This window comes from Chenopodium album, chromosome 20, assembly GCF_948465745.1.
Source record: "Chenopodium album chromosome 20, dcCheAlbu1.1, whole genome shotgun sequence".
NCBI classification, from domain to species: domain Eukaryota; kingdom Viridiplantae; phylum Streptophyta; class Magnoliopsida; order Caryophyllales; family Amaranthaceae; genus Chenopodium; species Chenopodium album.
The window spans coordinates 20,782,547-20,802,371 of NC_137853.1; the positions used below are offsets into that span (position 1 = coordinate 20,782,547).

Genomic DNA, 19,825 nt, shown 5'->3' on the forward strand with positions numbered 1-19,825 from the left:
AACGATTGCAGCTTCCCTCCAGGTCTCATATGTTGTATCTTCACTTTCTGACATGTAAGGCACTTTGCCACAAACTCGGCTACTTCACGCTTCATGTTCGGCCACCAGAAATGTTGCTTAAGATCCTTATAGAGCTTATCTCCTCCTGGGTGTACAGAGTACGGGGTGTTGTGAGATTCTTCTAAAATCTTCCTTTTGAGATCTTCATTTTTAGGAATACACCATCTCCCTTTGTATTTCACTGTTCCACTATCATCTACATCAAATTCAGTTGTCGCTCCTTCTTCTTTCATCTTTCTCACCTTGGTCAACCACTCATCTAACATTTTCTTCTGACGAATCTCATCATATATGGTAGGTTTGACTGACATTGCATTCAACTAAGCGTTTACCTGACCATACTCCACAACCTCCAAGTTCAACTTCTTAAATTCTTCACAAAGTTCCTTGGCTAAAATCATCAAGTTCACTGTATGACTTGTCTTCCTACTCAAAGCATTAGCTACCTTGTTCGCCTTTCCTTCGTGATATAGAATGTCTGGGTTGTAGTCGGTTAGCACCTCAAGCCATCTCCTTTGCCTCATGTTCAAATGAGTCTGTGTGAATATGTATTTAAGACTTTTGTGGTCCGTATAAACCTTACATCTCACACCATACAAATAGTGTTTCCAAATCTTGAGAGCAAACACTACAGCTCCTAGCTCCAAATCATGAGTAGGGTAATTCTGTTCATGTCGCTTGAGCTGCCTCGATGCATAAGCTACAACCTTCCCATGTTGCATAAGTACACACCCAAAACCATTCTTAGATGCATCACTATAGATTTCAAACCCCTCAGTCCCTGACGGTAAGGTTAAGACTGGTGCTGAGGTGAGTCTTGGCTTCAATTCTTGAAAAGATTGCTCACACCTCTCATCCCACCGAAACTTAGTAGTTTTCTTCATCAAATTTGTTAAGGGTTGAGCTATCCTCGAAAAGTCTTGTAGAAATCTCCTATAGTATCCAGCAAGCCCTAAGAAACTTCTCACTTTGGTCACACTTTTGGGTCTTGGCCAATCAGAAACTGCTCGAATCTTAGATGGGTCCACCGCAACTCCTTCCTTTGAGATTACATGGCCTAGAAATGCTACCTTCTCTAGCCAAAATTCACATTTTGAAAATTTGGCATACAACATCTTTTCTCTAAGAATCTCTAACACTTTTCTTAGATGTTCTTCGTGCTCTTCTCTATCCCTCGAGTACACCAAAATATCATCTATGAACACCACCACAAATTTATCCAAATATGGCTGAAAAGTTTTATTCATGAGATCCATAAAAGCTGCCGGCGCATCAGTGAGTCCAAAAGGTATAACAGTGAACTCATAATGGCCGTATCTCGTGCAAAACGCTGTCTTTGGTATATCTTCCTCAGCAATCCTTAACTGATGGTATCCTGTCCTCAAGTCAATCTTTGAAAAGATCCCAGCACCTTTAAGCTGATCAAACAAGTCCTCAATCCTAGGCAATGGATATTTGTTCTTTATAGTGACATTATTCAACTCTCGGTAGTCAATACACAACCTTAAGGATCCGTCCTTCTTCCTCACAAATAAAACCGGTGCTCCCCAAGGTGACACACTTGGCCTTATATAACCCTTTTCCAGCAACTCCTCCAACTGTACCTTCAACTCTTTCATCTCTGCTGGTGCCATTCTATATGGTGCCTTAGAAATAGCTCCAGTTCCAGGCACTAAGTCTATTTTGAAATCCATCTCCCTAATTGGTGGCATCCCTGGGATTTCATCTGGAAACACATCCTGAAATTCTCTCACCACTAGAATGTGATCTATGGACATCTCTTCTACACTCACATCTTGCACGTGGCATAAATAAATAGGGTAGCCCTTTCGGATATAAGAATGAAAAGTCATGGCTGACACAATACTAATCCCTGGTTTGACACAACTCCCTGGTAAGAGATTCTATTCCCCTTTGGCCTCCTAAGAGACACCTTTTGGGTATGACACTCAATTCTAGCCTTATACTTGCTAAGCCAATCCATCCCTAATATCACATCAAAGTCAGTTAAGTCAAACTGAATAAGGTTAGCAAGCAACTCAGTTCCTGCAATGTTAACTGGAATGTCTTGGTATATGGATCTACAAGGAACTATCTCCCCTGAAGGAATTGTTATATTGGTTTGACACAAAAATGAAGGTTTTAAAGCATGTTTATTCACAAAAGAAGTGGCTACAAAAGAATGAGATGCCCCAGAATCAAAAAGTAAGTAAGCAGGTTTTGAGTTCACAAGAAAAGAACCCGTCACAACGTTGGCATCAGAGTCAATCTCACTCTGGTTCATGACATAGATTCTTCCATTACTGGTCCTACCACTGCCATTGTGGTTGCTTCCTCCGCCATTGTTGTTGCTGTGGCCATTCCCTCCTTGAGCATTGCCATTTTGGCCCTGAGAATTGTTGTTGTTGAAGCGGTTGTTGTAGTTTGAGTTCCTCCCGTAACCACCTCCCTTATTGCCATTATTGTTACCTTGCCCATTCTAAGCTTGATTATTGCCATTCTGCTTCTTTGGGAACTCAAATTTCTTGTGACCAACCTCCCCACATTCAAAGCAAGTAAGCAAATCTCCATTGCAGTTGCGTCCTGGATGGCTCTTGTCACATTTACGGCATGGTCGATTGCGAGATCCTTGCTGATTCTATTGTCCTTGGCCCTGGTGGTTGTTGCTTCGATTGTTGTTGTTACGACCTCCCTGCTGACCATTTCCACCATTCCCATTGCTATTGAAATTTGAGGTTAAGGGGAGAGGTTTATATTATTGAGTTGTTTAGCATTCTAGAAATTTCACAAGATAAAGGTCAAACTTATCTTGAGCTTGTTACATAAACTCAGTAAACAGATTTTCAAAATTCCTTTTTATCAGCTTTCAAACCAATCTCTGTATGTTATCCAAAATCAGTTTTTTTTTTTTTTTTAAATCCGAAAATAAAAAAAATTATTAATATATATATTTGGAAAAAAAATCATAAATTAAAACTTTATACTTACTAGAAAATTGGGATGTTACACTAGGGGATACATCTTAGGGTCATATAATGATGTTTGGAACCATATATGACCCTTATATGTTGCCATATATGTCCGTGGTAGGCTTGAGGACACGATATCGATACAAGTTTGGAACGGGTTAATTGACTGTTTAAAGGCATATTGGATGGTTCCACCCACTCAATTGGACTCCCGGAAGGTATTAGGAACCATGGTAAACATCTCGGCAATTTTTATTTCCGGGCGAAAAAAGGTCAAAAAATTCCAAAACTGAAGGCTATAATCCACGCTTTTTTAGGAATTTTGAGGTTACAGGGCCCGGTGGCGAAAAGTCTTGAGATCCTAGGGAATACATCTTAGGGTCATATAATGACGTTTGGAACCATATATGACCCTTATATGTTGCCATAAATGTTCGTGGTAGGCTTGAGGTCAAGATATCGGTGCAAGTTTGGAACGGGTTAATTGACTGTTTAAAGGCATATTGGATGATTCCACCCACTCAACTCGACTCCCGGAGGGTATAAGGAACCATGGTAAACATCTCGGCAATTTTTATTTCCGGGCGAAATAAGGTCAAAAAATTCAAAAATTGAAGGCTATAATCCACGCTTTTTGAGGAATTTTGAGGTTACGGGGCCCGGTGGCGAAAAGTCTTGAGACCCTAGGGGTTACATCTTAGGGTCATATAATGAGGTTTGGAACCATATATGACCCTTATATGTTGCCATAAATGTCCGTGGTAGGCTTGAGATCACGATATCGGTGCAAGTTTGGAACGTTAAATTGACTGTTTAAAGGCATATTGGATGGTTCCCCCACACAATTGGACCCCAAGAGGGTATAAGGAACCATGGTAAACATCTCGGCAATTTTTATTTCCGGGCGAAAAAATTCCAATATTGAAGTCTATAATCCACGCTTTTTGATAAACATGGGCACGGGCCGTGCCTGGCCGTGCCGGGGTGGCGGCCTTGCCGTGCCGGCTCCGCGGCGGGCCGTGCCGTGCCGTGCTTGAAATTGGCACACCCCAGCCCACGGCATGGCTCGGCCCACGTGCCTAGCGAGCCGTGCCGTGCCGGGCTGCGGGCCAAACCGTGCCTACCTTAATTTTTTTTTTTTTTTTTTTAAAAAAAAAAAATAAATGTTAAAAAAAAACGAATTAAAAACAAAAATGCATATAATAATAAAAAAAAATACTAGTGCTATAATCCGAAAACACAAAAAATTGAAGAATAACTTATTTTATTATATGACGGTAGCCGGTACGAATGTACGATAATTCAATAATACAAAATTACAAAATAAGTAATGATAATTAAAAATCGTACAATAGTGTATGAATATTGAATAACTTCATTTATTATACGGAATACGAAGTTCGATAATACAAAAAGAATACAATAGTGTATAATGTAAATATGTAATCATGTAATTATTATTGGTCGTCTTCGTCTTCGCCTTCGTCTTCATCTTCGTCTTCGTCTCCTAGAGGTTCAAGGTCATCCGCCAATTGAGTGGATTGAGAAGTATGAGAACTAAAAGAAGTCGACGTTCCTTCATCGTCGTCGTTTTGTGCATAAGTACGATCTTGAGAACGAGTTTCGGCATCCAACCAATCCTTGAAGCAAACACACATTTCAAGTGTTTCGGGTTTTAGTCTTGTTCTTCTATCGTCTAGAATTCTTCCTGACGCACTAAAAGCTCTTTCGGAAGCAACGGAGGAGACTTGGATAGCAAAAATATCACGAGCCATTGCCGACAAAATTGGATGTTTCACGGCTTGTGATTTCCACCAATCGAGGATGTCGAGGCCAAACTTCTCTTCATCGTCCATGCCTTTCATGAAGTCGTAACTTAAGTACATTTGCAACTCCGAAACATCGCTTTGTGTTCTCCTAGATGATGATGATTCTGTACCTGAATACTTAGACATCAAGTTAGCAGCTTGTGCAAATAAACCTTTGGCCCGTTTACTTACATTTTTGGATGTTTGAGAAGGGGCAAATCGAGACACAGTTCCATATTTACTTTCATAAACATTATATAAATTAAAAAAATCATCCGTCACCTTATTCTTAAAAGTTTCAACATCATCTTCAAAATTCATGTTACCATAATAAATATCAATTAATAAAAAGGTGCCATCATATTTTTGTCTAGGATCTAAAATAGAAGCAAAAATATAAATCATAGGAATATCGGTGTAATATTTACGCCATTTATCCTCCATGGATGGAAGATATCCACGATAAACATGTTGTGATCGGTGTTCCGCAAAAAGTTGTGCAAGTAAACATGCATTGCTAAGAAAAGAATGAGCACAAGGATTATATACAGAAGAAAAACAATGTGTCATACCATATAGTAATTGTAAAAACTGCATATATTTTTCACAATTAGCCCAATCATCTTCAAGTAAAGCATTTTGTGGAAATTTCATATTATAAAAAAGTGTTAAATGAACCTTGTACTCGATTGCCCGACTCAACATTTCATAGGTGGAGTTCCACCTAGTTGGACAATCCGGTGCTATTTTTATGGTTTTTATCCGTTGTTGCCTGCAAAAACCTTTCCATTCTTGGTATCTCATGTTAGAGCTATTAATAGTGCAAATAGCATTCCTTATTTTGTGATAAAATGGACCAATTGCTTGTGTTCCATCCTTCACACACAAGTTAAGAACATGACAAATGCATCTAACATGAAGTGCATCTCCATCTAATATAACATCGTTCAATTGGGATTTGACCAAATTCGCACTATATGTCATAGAAGTTGCATTATCGAAAGTCATAGACATGATTTTATCCCTAAGAATATATGCATCAATAGCTTCCATTAAATGATGTGAAATGTTAAGACCGGTATGAGGGTATTCAAGCATTTTGAAATGAATGATGCGTTTTTGTAACATCCACTCATTATCTAACCAATGACAAGTAACACATAAATAGTGAAGTCCGTACCCACCATCCCATGCATCGGCGGTTAAAGAAACTCTACTAGGAAGATTAGCTAATTCGTTTACTAATTTCAATTTGTACTCTAGATAAGTCTTCATGGCAGCAGATCGAACGGTTTTTCGGGAGATTTTTTTGTGTTTTGGTTGTAGTGCTCGGTTAATATAGTTGTTAAAGGCATCATTTTCGGCGAAAAGAAAAGGTTGTTCTGCATGTACAATCATTCTCCCAAGTTCATCCCTATCTCTCTCGTAATTGTAAATGAAGCCTTGTGGATGGAATTGAGAAATTTTAGGTTGGGTTGGATCACTAGATGGTCCACCACATTTTTTTGTATGTCTAGTAAGGTGTCCCGTCCCTCCCTTGGTATCGGCTGAGAAAATTTTACCACAAGTCCGACACTTGCATTTTTTTCCATCTTTACTTAATTGATAATGTGCCCAACATTCACTCTTTCTTTTGGTTTGAGCAAAATCCTCTTAGGTACACCACTCTAATATGTTAGGATTTTGGGTGGATGGTTCACTCGACCCGGAGGCTTGTGTTTGGCTACCTTGGGAAGGAGGAGGAGGAGGAGGAAAAGGAAATTCATATTGTTGAAATTGGGTTTGTTGAAATTGGGTCCAAGGAGCCATATCATCCATTTGTTCTTGCCCTCCCGTGTTTTGGGGATGAAAGAAAGGGGTGGAAGTGTTTGGAAAGGGCATGTTAGAAGAGGGAAAGGGCATGTTAGGGGGGGGGGGCATAGACATTGAAGTGTTTGGGTTTGGTAATTCCCTACGTTTTGACTTGGCTTTTCTAGAGGAGGAGGAAACGTTCTGGTTTGATGCCATGATTAATTAATAATAATAACACAACTAACAATAACAAAGTAACAATTAACAACAATGAGATCAATGAGAATTAATTAGTAAGTAGTTTTTATATAAATTAAATTTTTAAAAATAATTATAATAATAGTAGATTACTTGGATCAATGAGATCCCAGGTAGGAGAGGTTAGGAGCGACGTTGTCCAGAGCCCAAATCCCGCCTTAGACAGATTTCAACAATCCAAATAACCCACAATTAAAATAGAAAGTAGTTTTTATATAATTAAGTAGTTCCACGTATACAATAATAATAATAATAATAATAATAATAATAATAATAATAATAATAATAATAACAATAATAATAACAATAACAATAACAAATTAAAATAAAGTTGAGTTAGATCTTACAATGACGCTTCAATGCTTTCCCAAATTTATAATTTCTCGAACTTATAATTTCTCGAAATTTTAATTTCCCGAATGTAAATATAACAATTTTTTTTTTTTTTTTTTGGTAGTAGACTAATAATAGTAAAAATGTAAAATTTATAAGAGAGTAGGAATTTTTTTTTTCTTTTCACAAAAGAGAGGAAGATTGTATGATTTGTAGGAATTTGAGAATTGAGAATTTGGGAGTAAGAAAATTAGAGAATAAGAGAGAAGAGATGAGTTGAAGAATTGTGAAAATTTTGGAGGAAAATATGAGGTATTTATAGGGGATTTGGGTGGGAAATTGGGTGGAAATTGGAGGAAAATATGGCCGTTTATAGCTGTTGGAAAACGGCCATAAACGGCTATTTTACAACAGCTAGTACAAGACACAGGCTTCGTGCCAGCGGCTCGTGCCAGCGTGCCGGCCATCGTGTCGGCCACCGTGCCGCACGCCGTGCCACGGGCTGTGCCCGTGCCCATCCCAAGAATTTTGTTAACGGCACGGCCCACGGCCCACAGGTGGGCCGCCGTGCCGTGCCGGGCCGTGCCGGTGTCATGCCGGGCCCGTGCCGCCCGCGTGCCGGCAAGGCCCGTGCCCTCCTTTACTTTTTGAGGAATTTTGAGGTTAAGGGGCCCGGTGGCGAAAAGTCTTAAGACCTTAGGGGATACATCTTACGGTCATATAATGACGTTTGGAACCATATATGACCCTTATATGTTGCCATAAATGTCCGTGGTAGGCCTGAGGTCACGAAATCGGTGCAAGTTTGGAACGGGTAAATTGACTTTTTAAAGGCATATTGGATGGTTCCACCCACTCAATAGGACTCCCGAAGGGCATTAAGAACCATGGTAAACATCTCGGCAATTTTTATTTTCAGGCGAAAAAAGGTCAAAAAATTCCAAAATTGAAGGCTATAATCCACGCTTTTTGAGGAATTTGGAGGTTACGGGGCCCGGTGCGAAAAGTCTTGAGACCCTAGGGGATACATCTTAGAGTCATATAATGATGTTTGGAACCATATATGACCCTTATATGTTGCCATACATGTCCGTGGTAGGCTTGAAGTCACGATATCGATGCAAGTTTGGAACGGGTTAATTGACTGTTTAAAGGCATATTGGATGGTTCGACCCACTCAATTGGACTCCCAGAGGGTATTAGGAACCATGGTAAACATCTCGGCAATTTTTATTTCCGAACGAAAAAAGGTCAAAAAATTCCAAAATTGAAGGCTATAATCCATGCTTTTTGAGGAATTTTAAGGTTACGGGGCTCGGTGGCGAAAAGTCTTGAGACCCTAGGGGATACATTTTAGGGTCATATAATGACCTTTGCAATCATATACGACCCTTATATGTTGTAAATTGACTGTTTAAAGGCATATTGGATGGTTCCACCCACTCAATTGGACTCCCGGAGGGTATTAGGAACCATGGTAAACATCTCGGCAATTTTTATTTTCGATCGAAAAAAGGTCAAAATATTCCAAAATTGAAGGCTATAATCCACGCTTTTTGAGGAATTTTGAGGTTACGGGGCCCGGTGGCGAAAAGTCTCGAGACCCTAGGGGATACATCTTAGGGTCATATAATGACGTTTGGAACCGTATATGATCCTTATATGTTGCCATATATGTCCGTGGTAGGCTTGAGGTCATGATATCGGTGCAAGTTTGGAACGTTAAATTGACTATTTAAAGGCATATTGGATGGTTCCCCTACACAATTGGACCCCAGGAGGGTATAAGGAACCATGGTAAACATCTCGGCAATTTTTATTTCCGAGTGAAAAAATTCCAAAATTGAAGGCTATAATCCACGCTTTTTGAGGAATTTTGAGGTTAAGGGGCCCGGTGGCAAAAAGTCTTTAGACCCTAGGTTATACATCTTAGGGTCATATAATGACGTTTGGAACCGTATATGACCCTTATATGTTGCCATAAATGTCCGTGGTAGGCTTGAGGTCACGATATCGGTGAAAGTTTGGAATGGCCAAATTGACTTTTTAAAGGCATATTGGATGGTTCCACCCACTCAATAGGACTCCCGTAGGGTATTATGAACCATGGTAAACATCTCAGCAATTTTTATTTCCGGGCGAAAAAAGGTCAAAAATTCCAAAATTGAAGGTTATAATCCACGCTTTTTGAGGAATTTTGAGGTTACGGGGCCCGGTGGCGAAATGTCTCGAGACCGTAGGGGATAAATCTTAGGGTCATATTATAACGTTTAGAACCATATATGATCCTTATATGTTGCCATATATGTCCGTGGTAGGCTTGAGGTCACGATATCGGTTCAAGTTTGGAACGGGTAAATTAACTATTTTAAGGCATATTGCATGGTTCCACCCACTCAATTGGACTCCCGGAGGGTATTAGGAACCATGGTAAACATCTCGGCAATTTTTATTTCATGGCGAAAAAAGGTCAAAAAATTCCAGAATTGAAGGCTATAATCCACGCTTTTGGAGGAATTTTGAGGTTACGGAGCCCGGTGTTGAAAAGTCTTGAGACCCTTGGGGATACATCTTAGGGTCATATAATGACGTTTGGAACCATACATGACCCTTATATGTTTCCATAAATGTCCGTGTTAGGCTTGAGGTCACGATATCGGTTGAAGTTTGGAACAGGTAAAATTGACTGTTTAAAGGCATATTGGATGGTTCCACCCACTCAATTGGACACCCGGAGGGTATTAGGAACCATGGTAAACATCTCGCAAATTTTTATTTCCGGGCGAAAATATGTCAAAAAATTCCAAAATTGAAGGCTATAATCCACGCTTTTGGAGGAATTTTGAGGTTACGGGGCCCGGTGGCGAAAAGTCTTGAGACCCTTGGGGATACATCTTATGGTCATATAATGACGTTTGGAACCATATATGACCCTTATATGTTGCCATAAATGTCCGTGGTAGGCTTGAGGTCACGATATCGGTGCAAGTTTGGAACGGGTAAATTGACTGTTTAAAGGTATATTGGATGGTTCCACCCACTCAATTGGACTCCCGGAGGGTATTAGGAACCATTGTTAACATCTCGGCAATTATGTTCGGGCGAAAAAAGGTCAAAAAATTCCAAAATTGAACTCTATAATCCACGCTTTTTGAGGAATTTAAAGGTTACAGAGCCTGGTGGCGAAAAGTCTTGAGACCCTAGAGGATACATCTTAGGGTTATATAATGACGTTTGGAACCATATATGACCCTTATATGTTGCCATAAATGTCCATGGTAGGCTTGAGGTCACGATATTGGTGCAAGTATGGAACGGGTAAATTGAGTTTTTAAAGGAATTTTGGATGGTTCTACCCACTCAATAGGACTGCCGGAGGGTAATAGGAACCATAGTAAACATCTCGGCAATTTTTATTTACGAGCGAAAAAATTTCAAAATTGAAGGCTATAATCCACGCTTTTTGAGGAATTTTGAGGTTACGGGGCCTAGTGGAGAAAAGTCTTGAGACAGGGGATACGTCAAAAAATTAAAGGCTACAATCCACGCTTTTTGAGGAATTTTGAGGTTACGGGGCCCGTGGCGAAAAGACTTGAAACCCTAGGGGATACATCTTAGGGTTATATAACGACGTTTGGAACCATATATGACATTTATATGTTGCCATAAATGTCCGTGGTAGGCTTGAGTTCACGATATCGGTGCAAGTTCTGAGCAGGTAAATTGACTGTTTAAAGGCATATTGGATGGTTCCACCCACTCAATTGGACTCCCGGAGGGTATTAGGAACCATGGTAAACATCTCGGCAATTTTTATTTTCGATCGAAAAAAGGTCAAAATATTCCAAAATTGAAGGCTATAATCCACGCTTTTTGAGGAATTTTGAGGTTACGGGGCCCGGTGGCGAAAAGTCTCGAGACCCTAGGGGATACATCTTAGGGACATATAATGACGTTTGGAACCGTATATGATCCTTATATGTTGCCATATATGTCCGTGGTAGGCTTGAGGTCATGATATCGGTGCAAGTTTGGAACGTTAAATTGACTATTTAAAGGCATATTGGATGGTTCCCCTACACAATTGGACCCCAGGAGGGTATAAGGAACCATGGTAAACATCTCGGCAATTTTTATTTCCGAGTGAAAAAATTCCAAAATTGAAGGCTATAATCCACGCTTTTTGAGGAATTTTGAGGTTAAGGGGCCCGGTGGCAAAAAGTCTTTAGACCCTAGGTTATACATCTTAGGGTCATATAATGACGTTTGGAACCGTATATGACCCTTATATGTTGCCATAAATGTCCGTGATAGGCTTGAGGTCACGATATCGGTGAAAGTTTGGAATGGCCAAATTGACTTTTTAAAGGCATATTGGATGGTTCCACCCACTCAATAGGACTCCCGTAGGGTATTATGAACCATGGTAAACATCTCAGCAATTTTTATTTCCGGGCGAAAAAAGGTCAAAAATTCCAAAATTGAAGGTTATAATCCACGCTTTTTGAGGAATTTTGAGGTTACGGGGCCCGGTGGCGAAATGTCTCGAGACCCTAGGGGATAAATCTTAGGGTCATATTATAACGTTTTGAACCATATATGATCCTTATATGTTGCCATATATGTCCGTGGTAGGCTTGAGGTCACGATATCGGTTCAAGTTTGGAACGGGTAAATTAACTATTTTAAGGCATATTGCATGGTTCCACCCACTCAATTGGACTCCCGGAGGGTATTAGGAACCATGGTAAACATCTCGGCAATTTTTATTTCATGGCGAAAAAAGGTCAAAAATTCCAAAATTGAAGGCTATAATCCACGCTTTTGGAGGAATTTTGAGGTTACGGAGCCCGGTGTTGAAAAGTCTTGAGACCCTTGGGGATACATCTTAGGGTCATATAATGACGTTTGGAACCATACATGACCCTTATATGTTTCCATAAATGTCCGTGGTAGGCTTGAATTCACGATATCGGTTGAAGTTTGGAACAGGTAAAATTGACTGTTTAAAGGCATATTGGATGGTTCCACCCACTCAATTGGACACCCGGAGGGTATTAGGAACCATGGTAAACATCTCGCAAATTTTTATTTCCGGGCGAAAATATGTCAAAAAATTCCAAAATTGAAGGCTATAATCCACGCTTTAGGAGGAATTTTGAGGTTACGGGGCCCGGTGGCGAAAAGTCTTGAGACCCTTGGGGATACATCTTATGGTCATATAATGACGTTTGGAACCATATATGACCCTTATATGTTGCCATAAATGTCCGTGGTAGGCTTGAGGTCACGATATCGGTGCAAGTTTAGAACGGGTAAATTGACTGTTTAAAGGCATATTGGATGGTTCCACCCACTCAATTGGACTCCCGGAGGGTATTAGGAACCATTTTTAACATCTCGGCAATTATGTTCGGGCGAAAAAAGGTCAAAAAATTCCAAAATTGAACTCTATAATCCACGCTTTTTGAGGAATTTAAAGGTTACAGAGCCTGGTGGCGAAAAGTCTTGAGACCCTAGAGGATACATCTTAGGGTTATATAATGACGTTTGGAACCATATATGACCCTTATATGTTGCCATAAATGTCCATGGTAGGCTTGAGGTCACGATATTGGTGCAAGTATGGAACGGGTAAATTGACTTTTTAAAGGAATATTGGATGGTTCTACCCACTCAATAGGACTGCCGGAGGGTAATAGGAACCATAGTAAACATCTCGGCAATTTTTATTTACGAGCGAAAAAATTTCAAAATTGAAGGCTATAATCCACGCTTTTTGAGGAATTTTGAGGTTACGGGGCCTAGTGGAGAAAAGTCTTGAGACAGGGGATACGTCAAAAAATTAAAGGCTATAATCCATGCTTTTTCAAGAATTTTGAGGTTACGAGGCCCGGTGGCGAAAAGTTTTGAGACCCTAGGGGATACATCTTAGGGACATATAATGACGTTTGGATCCATATATGTCCCTTATATGTTTCCATAAATGTCCGTGGTAGGTTTGAGGTCACGATATCGGTGCAAGTTTGGAACGAGTAAATTGACTGTTTAAAGACATATTGGATGGTTCCACACACACAATTGGACTCCCGGAGAGTATTAAGAACCATGCTAAAGATCTCGACAATTTTTATTTCCGGGCGAAAAAATTCCACAATTGAAGACTATAATCCACGCTTTTTGAGGAATATTGAGGTTACGGGTCATATAATGACGTTTGGAACCATATGTGACCCTTATATGTTGCCATAAATGTCCGTGGTAGGCTTGAGGTCACGATATCGGTGCAAGTTTGGAAAGCGTAAATTGACTGTTTAAAGGTATATTAGATGGTTCCACCCACTCAATTGGACTCCCAAAGGGTATTAGGAACCATGGTAAACATCTCGGCAATTTTTATTTCCGGGCGAAAAAAGGTCAAAAAATTCAAAAATTGAAGGCTATAATCCACGCTCTTTGAGGAATTTTGAGATTACGGGGCCTGGTAGCGAAAAGTCTTGAGACCATAGGGGATACATCTTAGGGTCATATAATGACGTTTGGAACCATATACGACCCTTATATGTTTCCATAAATGTCCGTGGTAGGCTTGAGGTCACGATATCGGTGCAAGTTTGGAACGGGTAAATTGACTGTTTAAAGGCATATTGGATGGTTCAACCCACTCAATTGGACTCCCGGAGGGTATTAGGAACCATGGTAAACATCTCGGCAATTTTTATTTTCGGCGAAAAAAGAACAAAAAATTCCAAAATTGAAGGCTATAATCCACGCTTTTTGAGGAATCTTGAGGTTACAGGGCCCGGTGGCGAAAAGTCTTGAGACCCTAGGGGATACATTTTAGGGTCATATAATGACGTTTGGAACCATATATGACCCTTATATATTGCCATAAATATCCGTGGTAGGCTTGAGGTCATGATATCGGCGCAAGTTTGGAACAGGTAAATTGACTGTTTAAAGGCATATTGGATGGTTCTACAAACTCAATTGGACTCCCGAAGGGTATTAGGAACCATGGTAAACATCTCGGCAATTTTTATTTCCTAGCGAAAAAAGGTTAAAAAATTCTAAAATTGAAGGCTATAATCCACGCTTTTTGAGGAATTTTAAGGATACCGGGCCTGGTGGCGAAAATTCTTGCGACCCTAGGGGATACATCTTAGGGTCATATAATGACGTTAGGAACCATATATGACACTTATATATTGCCATAAATGTCCGTGGTAGGCTTGAGGTCACTATATCGGTGCAAGTTTGGAACGGGTAAATTGATTGTTTAAAGGCATATTTGATGGTTCCACCCACTCAATTGGACTCCCAGAGGGTATTGGGAACCATGGTAAACATCTCGTCAATTTTTATTTCCGGGCGAAAAAATGTCTAAAAATTCCAAAATTGAAGGCTACAATCCACGCTTGTAGTGGAATTTTGAGGTTACAGGGCCTGGTGGCGAAAAGTCTTGAGACCCTTAAGGATACATCTTAGGGTCATATAATGACGTTTGAACCTATATATGACCCTTATATGTTCCCATCAATGTCCGTGGTAGGCTTGAGGTCACGATATCGGTGTAAGTTTGGAACGGGTAAATTGACTGTTTAAAGGTATATTAGATGGTTCCACCCACTCAATTGGACTCCCGGAGGGTATTGGGAACCACGGTAAACATCTTGGCAATTTTTATTTCCGGGCGAAAGAATTCCAAAATTGAAGGCTATAATCCACGCTTTTTGAGGAATTTTGAGGTTATGGGGCTCGGTGGCAAAAAGTCTTGAGACCCTAGGGGATACATGTTAGGTTCATATAATGACGTTTGGAACCATATATGACTCTTATATGTTGCCATAAATGTCTGTGGTATGCTTTAGGTCATGAACTCGTTGCAAGTTTGGAACGGGTAAATTGATTGTTTAAAGGCATATTGGACAGTTCCACCCACTCAATTGGACTCCTGGAGGGTATTAGGAACAATGGTAAACATCTCGGCAATTTTTATTTCCGGGCCAAAAAAGGTCTAAAAATTCCAAAATTGAAGGCTATAATCCATGCTTTTCGAGGAATTTTGAGATTACGGGGATTGGTGGCGAAAAGTCTTGAGACCCTAGGAAATACATCATAGGGTCATATAATGACGTTTGAAACCATATATGACCCTTATATGTTGCCATAAATGTCCGTGGTAGGCTTGAGGTCACGATATCGGTGCAAGTTTGGAACGATTAAATTAACTGTTTAACGGCATATTGGATGGTTCCACCCACTCAATTGGACTCCCGGAAGGTATTAGGAGCCATGGTATACATCTCGGCAATTTTTATTTTCGGGGGAAAAAAGGTCTAAAAATTCCAAAATTGAAGGCTATAATCCACGCTTGTAGTGGAATTTTGAGGTTACAGGGCCGGGTGGCGAAAAGTCTTGAGACCCTTGAGGATACATCATAGGGTCATATAATGACGTTAGGAACCATATATGACACTTATATATTGCCATAAATGTCCGTGGTAGGCTTGAGGTCACTATATCGGTGCAAGTTTGGAACGGGTAAATTGACTGTTTAAAGGCATATTTGATGGTTCCACCCACTCAATTGGACTCCCAGAGGGTATTGGGAACCATGGTAAACATCTCGGCAATTTTTATTTCCGGGCGAAAAAAGGTCTAAAAATTCCAAAATTGAAGGCTACAATCCACGCTTGTAGTGGAATTTTGAAGTTACAGGGCCTGGTGGCGAAAAGTCTTGAGACCCTTAAGAATACATCTTAGGGTCATATAATGACGTTTGGAACCATATATGAACCTTATATATTGCCATAAATGTCCGTGGTAGGCTTGAGGTCACTATATCGGTGCAAGTTTGGAACGGGTAAATTGACTCTTTAAAGGCATATTGGATTGTTCCACCAACTCAATTGGACTGCCGGAGGTTATTAGAAACCATGGTAAGCATCTCGGTAATTTTTATTTCCGGGCGGAAAAAGGTTAAAAAATTCCAAAATTAAAGGCTATAATCCACGCTTTTTGAGGAATTTTGAGGTTACGGGGTCCGGTGGCGAAATGTCTTGAGACCCTAGGGGATACATCTTAGGTTCATATAATGACGTTTGGAACCATATATGACCCTTATATGTTGCCATAAATGTCCGTGGTAGGCTTCAGGTCACGATATCGGCGCAAGTTTGGAACGGGTAAACTGACTGTTTAAAGGCATATTGGATGGTTCCACCCACTCAATTGGACTCCCGGAGGGTATTAGGGACTATATTAAACATCTCGGCAATTTTTATTTCCGAGCGAAAAAAGGTCAAAAAAATTCCAAAATTGAAGGCTATAATCCACGCTTTTTGAGGAATTTTTAGGTTACGGGGACCGGTGGCGAAAATTCTTGTGACCCTATGGGATACATCTTAGGTTCATATAATGACGTTTGGAACCATATATGACCCTTATATGTTGCCATAAATGTCCGTGGTAGGCTTTAGGTCACGATATCGGTGCAAGTTTGGAACGGGTAAATTAATCGTTTAAAGGCATATTGGATTGTTCCACCCACTCAATTGGATTCTCGGAGGGTATTAGGAACCATGGTAAACATCTCGGCAATTTTTATTTTCAGGCGAAAAAAGGTCAAAAAATTCCAAAATTGAAGGCTATAATCCATGCTTTTTGAGGAATTTTGAGGTTACGGGGCCCGGTGGCGAAAAGTCTTCAGACCCTAGGGGATACATCATAGGGTCATATAATGACATTTGGAACCATATATGACCCTTATATGTTGTCATAAATGTCCGTGGTAGGCTTGAGGTCACGATATCGATGCAAGTTTGGAACGGGTAAATTGACTCTTTAAAGGCATATTGGATAGTTCCACCCACTCAATTGGACTGTCGGAGGGTATTAGAAACCATGGTAAACATCTCAGAAATTTTTATTTCCGGGCGAAAAAATTCCAAAATTGAACTTGCTTTTTGATGAATTTTGAGGTTACGGCGCCCGGTGGCGAAAAGTCTTGAGACCCTAGGGGGTACATCTTATGGTCATATAATGACGTTTGGAACTATATATGACCCTTATATGTTGCCATAAATGTACGTGGTAGTTTTGAGGTCACTATATCTGTGCAAGTTTGGAACGGGTAAATTGACTGTTTAAAGGCATATTGGATGGTTCCACCCACTCAATTGGACTCCCGGAGGGTATTAGGAACCATGGAAAGCATCTCGGCAATATTTATTTTCGGCTGAAAAAGGTCAACAAATTCGAAAATTGAAGGCTATAATCCACGCTTTTTGAGGAATTTTGAGGTTACGGGGGCCGGTGGCGAAAAGTCTTGAGACCCTAGGGGATACATCTTAGGGTCATATAATAACGTTTGGAACAATATATGACCCTTATATGTTGCCATAAATGTCCGTGGTAGGCTTGAGGTCGCGATATCGGTGCAAGTTTGGAACAGGTAAATTGTTTGTTTAAAGCATATTGGATGGTTACACCCACTCAATTGGACTTCCGGAAGGTATTAGGAACCATGGTAAACATCTCGACAATTTGTATTTCTGGGGGAAAAAAGGTCAAAAAATTCCAAAATTGAAGGCTATAATCCTCGCTTTTTGAGGAATTTTGAGGTTACGGAGCCCGGTGGTGAAAAGTCTTGAGACCTAGGGGATACATCTTAGGGTCATATAAATGACATTTGGAACCGTATATGACCGTTATATGTTGCCATTAATGTCCGTGGTAGGCTTGAGGTCATGATATCGGTGCAAGTTTGGAACGGGTAAATTGAATGTTTAAAGGCATATTAGATGGTTCCACCCACTCAATTGGACTCCTGGAGGGTATTAGGAACCATGGAAAGCATCTCGGCAATATTTATTTTCGGCTGAAAAAGGTCAACAAATTCGAAAATTGAAGGCTATAATCCACGCTTTTTGAGGAATTTTGAGGTTACGGGGCCCGGTGGCGAAAAGTCTTGAGACCCTAGGGGATACATCTTAGGGTCATATAATGACGTTTGGAACCATATATGACCCTTATATATTGCCATAAATGTCCGTGGTAGGCTTGAGGTCACGATATCAGTGCAAGTTAAGAATGGGTAAATTGACTGTTTAAAGGCATATTGGATGGTTCCACCCACTCAATTGGACTCCCGGAGGGTATTAGGAACCATGGTAAACATCTCGGAAACTTTTATTTCCGGGCGAAATAAGGTCAAAAAATTCCAAAACTGAAGGCTATAATCCACGCTTTTTGAGGAATTTTGAGGTTACGGGGCCCGGTGGAAAAAAGTCTTGAGACCCTAGGGGATACATGTTAGGGTCATATAATGACGTTTGGACCTATATATGACCCATATATGTTGCCAAAAATGTCCGTGATAGGCTAGAGGTTACGATATCGATGCAAGTTTGGAATGGGTAAATTGACTATTTAAAGGCATATTGGATGGTTCCACCCACTCAATTGGACTCCCGGAGGTTATTAGGAACTATGGTAAACTTCTCGGCAATTTTTATTTCCGGGCGAAAAAAGGTCAAAAAATTCCAAAATTGATGCTATAAATCCACGCTTTTTGAGGAATTTTGAGGTTACGGGGCCCGGTGGAAAAAAGTCTTAAGACCCTAGGGGATACATCTTAGGGTCATATAATGACGTTTGGAAACATATATGACCCTTATATATTGCCATAAATGTCCGTGGTAGGCCTGAGGTCACGATATCGGTGCAAGTTTGGAACGGGTAAATTGATTGTTTAAAGGCATATTGGATGGTTCTACCCACTCAATTGGACTCCCGGAGGGTATTAGGAACCATGGAAAACATCTCGGCAATATTTATTTTCGGCTGAAAAAAGGTCAACAAATTCGAAAATTAAAGGCTATAATCCACGCTTTTTGAGGAATTTTGAGGTTACGGGGCTTGGTGGCGAAAAGTCTTGAGACCCTAGGGGATACATCTTAGGGTCATATAATGACGTTTGGAACCATATATGACCCTTATATATTGCCATAAATGTCCGTGGTAGGCTTGAGGTCACGATATCGGTGAAGTTTAGAATGGGTAAATTGATTGTTTAAAGGCATATTGGATGGTTCCACCTACACAATTGGACTCCCAGAGGGTATTAGGAACCATGGTAAACATCTCGGCAATTTTTATTTCAGGGCAAAAAAAGGTCAAAAAATTCCAAAAATAAAGGCTATAATCCACGCTTTTTGAGGAATTTTGAGGTTACGGGGCCCGGTGGAAAAAAGTCTTGAGACCCTAGGGGATACATCTTAGGGTCATATAATGACATTTGGACCTATATATGACCCTTATATGTTGCCAAAAATGTCCGTGATAGGCTTGAGGTTACGATATCGGTGCAAGTTTGGAATGGGTAAATTGACTACTTAAAGGCATATTGGATGGTTCCACCCACTCAATTGGACTCCCGGAGGTTATTAGGAACCATGGTAAACTTCTCGGCAATTTTTATTTCCGGGCGAAAAAAGGTCAAAAAATTCCAAAATTGATGCGATAAATCCACGCTTTTTGAGGAATTTTGTGGTTACGGGGCCCGGTGGAAAAAAGTCTTAAGACCCTAGGAGATACATCTTA

General features: G+C 40.3%; 1 protein-coding gene across 1 annotated transcript; it reads right to left on the reverse strand.

Moving 5' to 3' along the window:
• Positions 1-1,909: 1,909 nt before the first annotated feature.
• Positions 1,910-2,344, reverse strand: LOC145596892 (uncharacterized). The gene has a single exon (XM_081653082.1). It carries the CDS (start codon positions 2,342-2,344, stop codon positions 1,910-1,912), a length of 435 nt encoding a protein of 144 aa, XP_081509208.1.
• Positions 2,345-19,825: the final 17,481 nt, after the last annotated feature.

Excerpts from the sequence above, each read along its gene's own strand:
- LOC145596892 (XM_081653082.1), bottom strand. The coding sequence starts at position 2,344 with ATGAACCAGAGTGAGATTGACTCTGATGCCAACGTTGTGACGGGTTCT.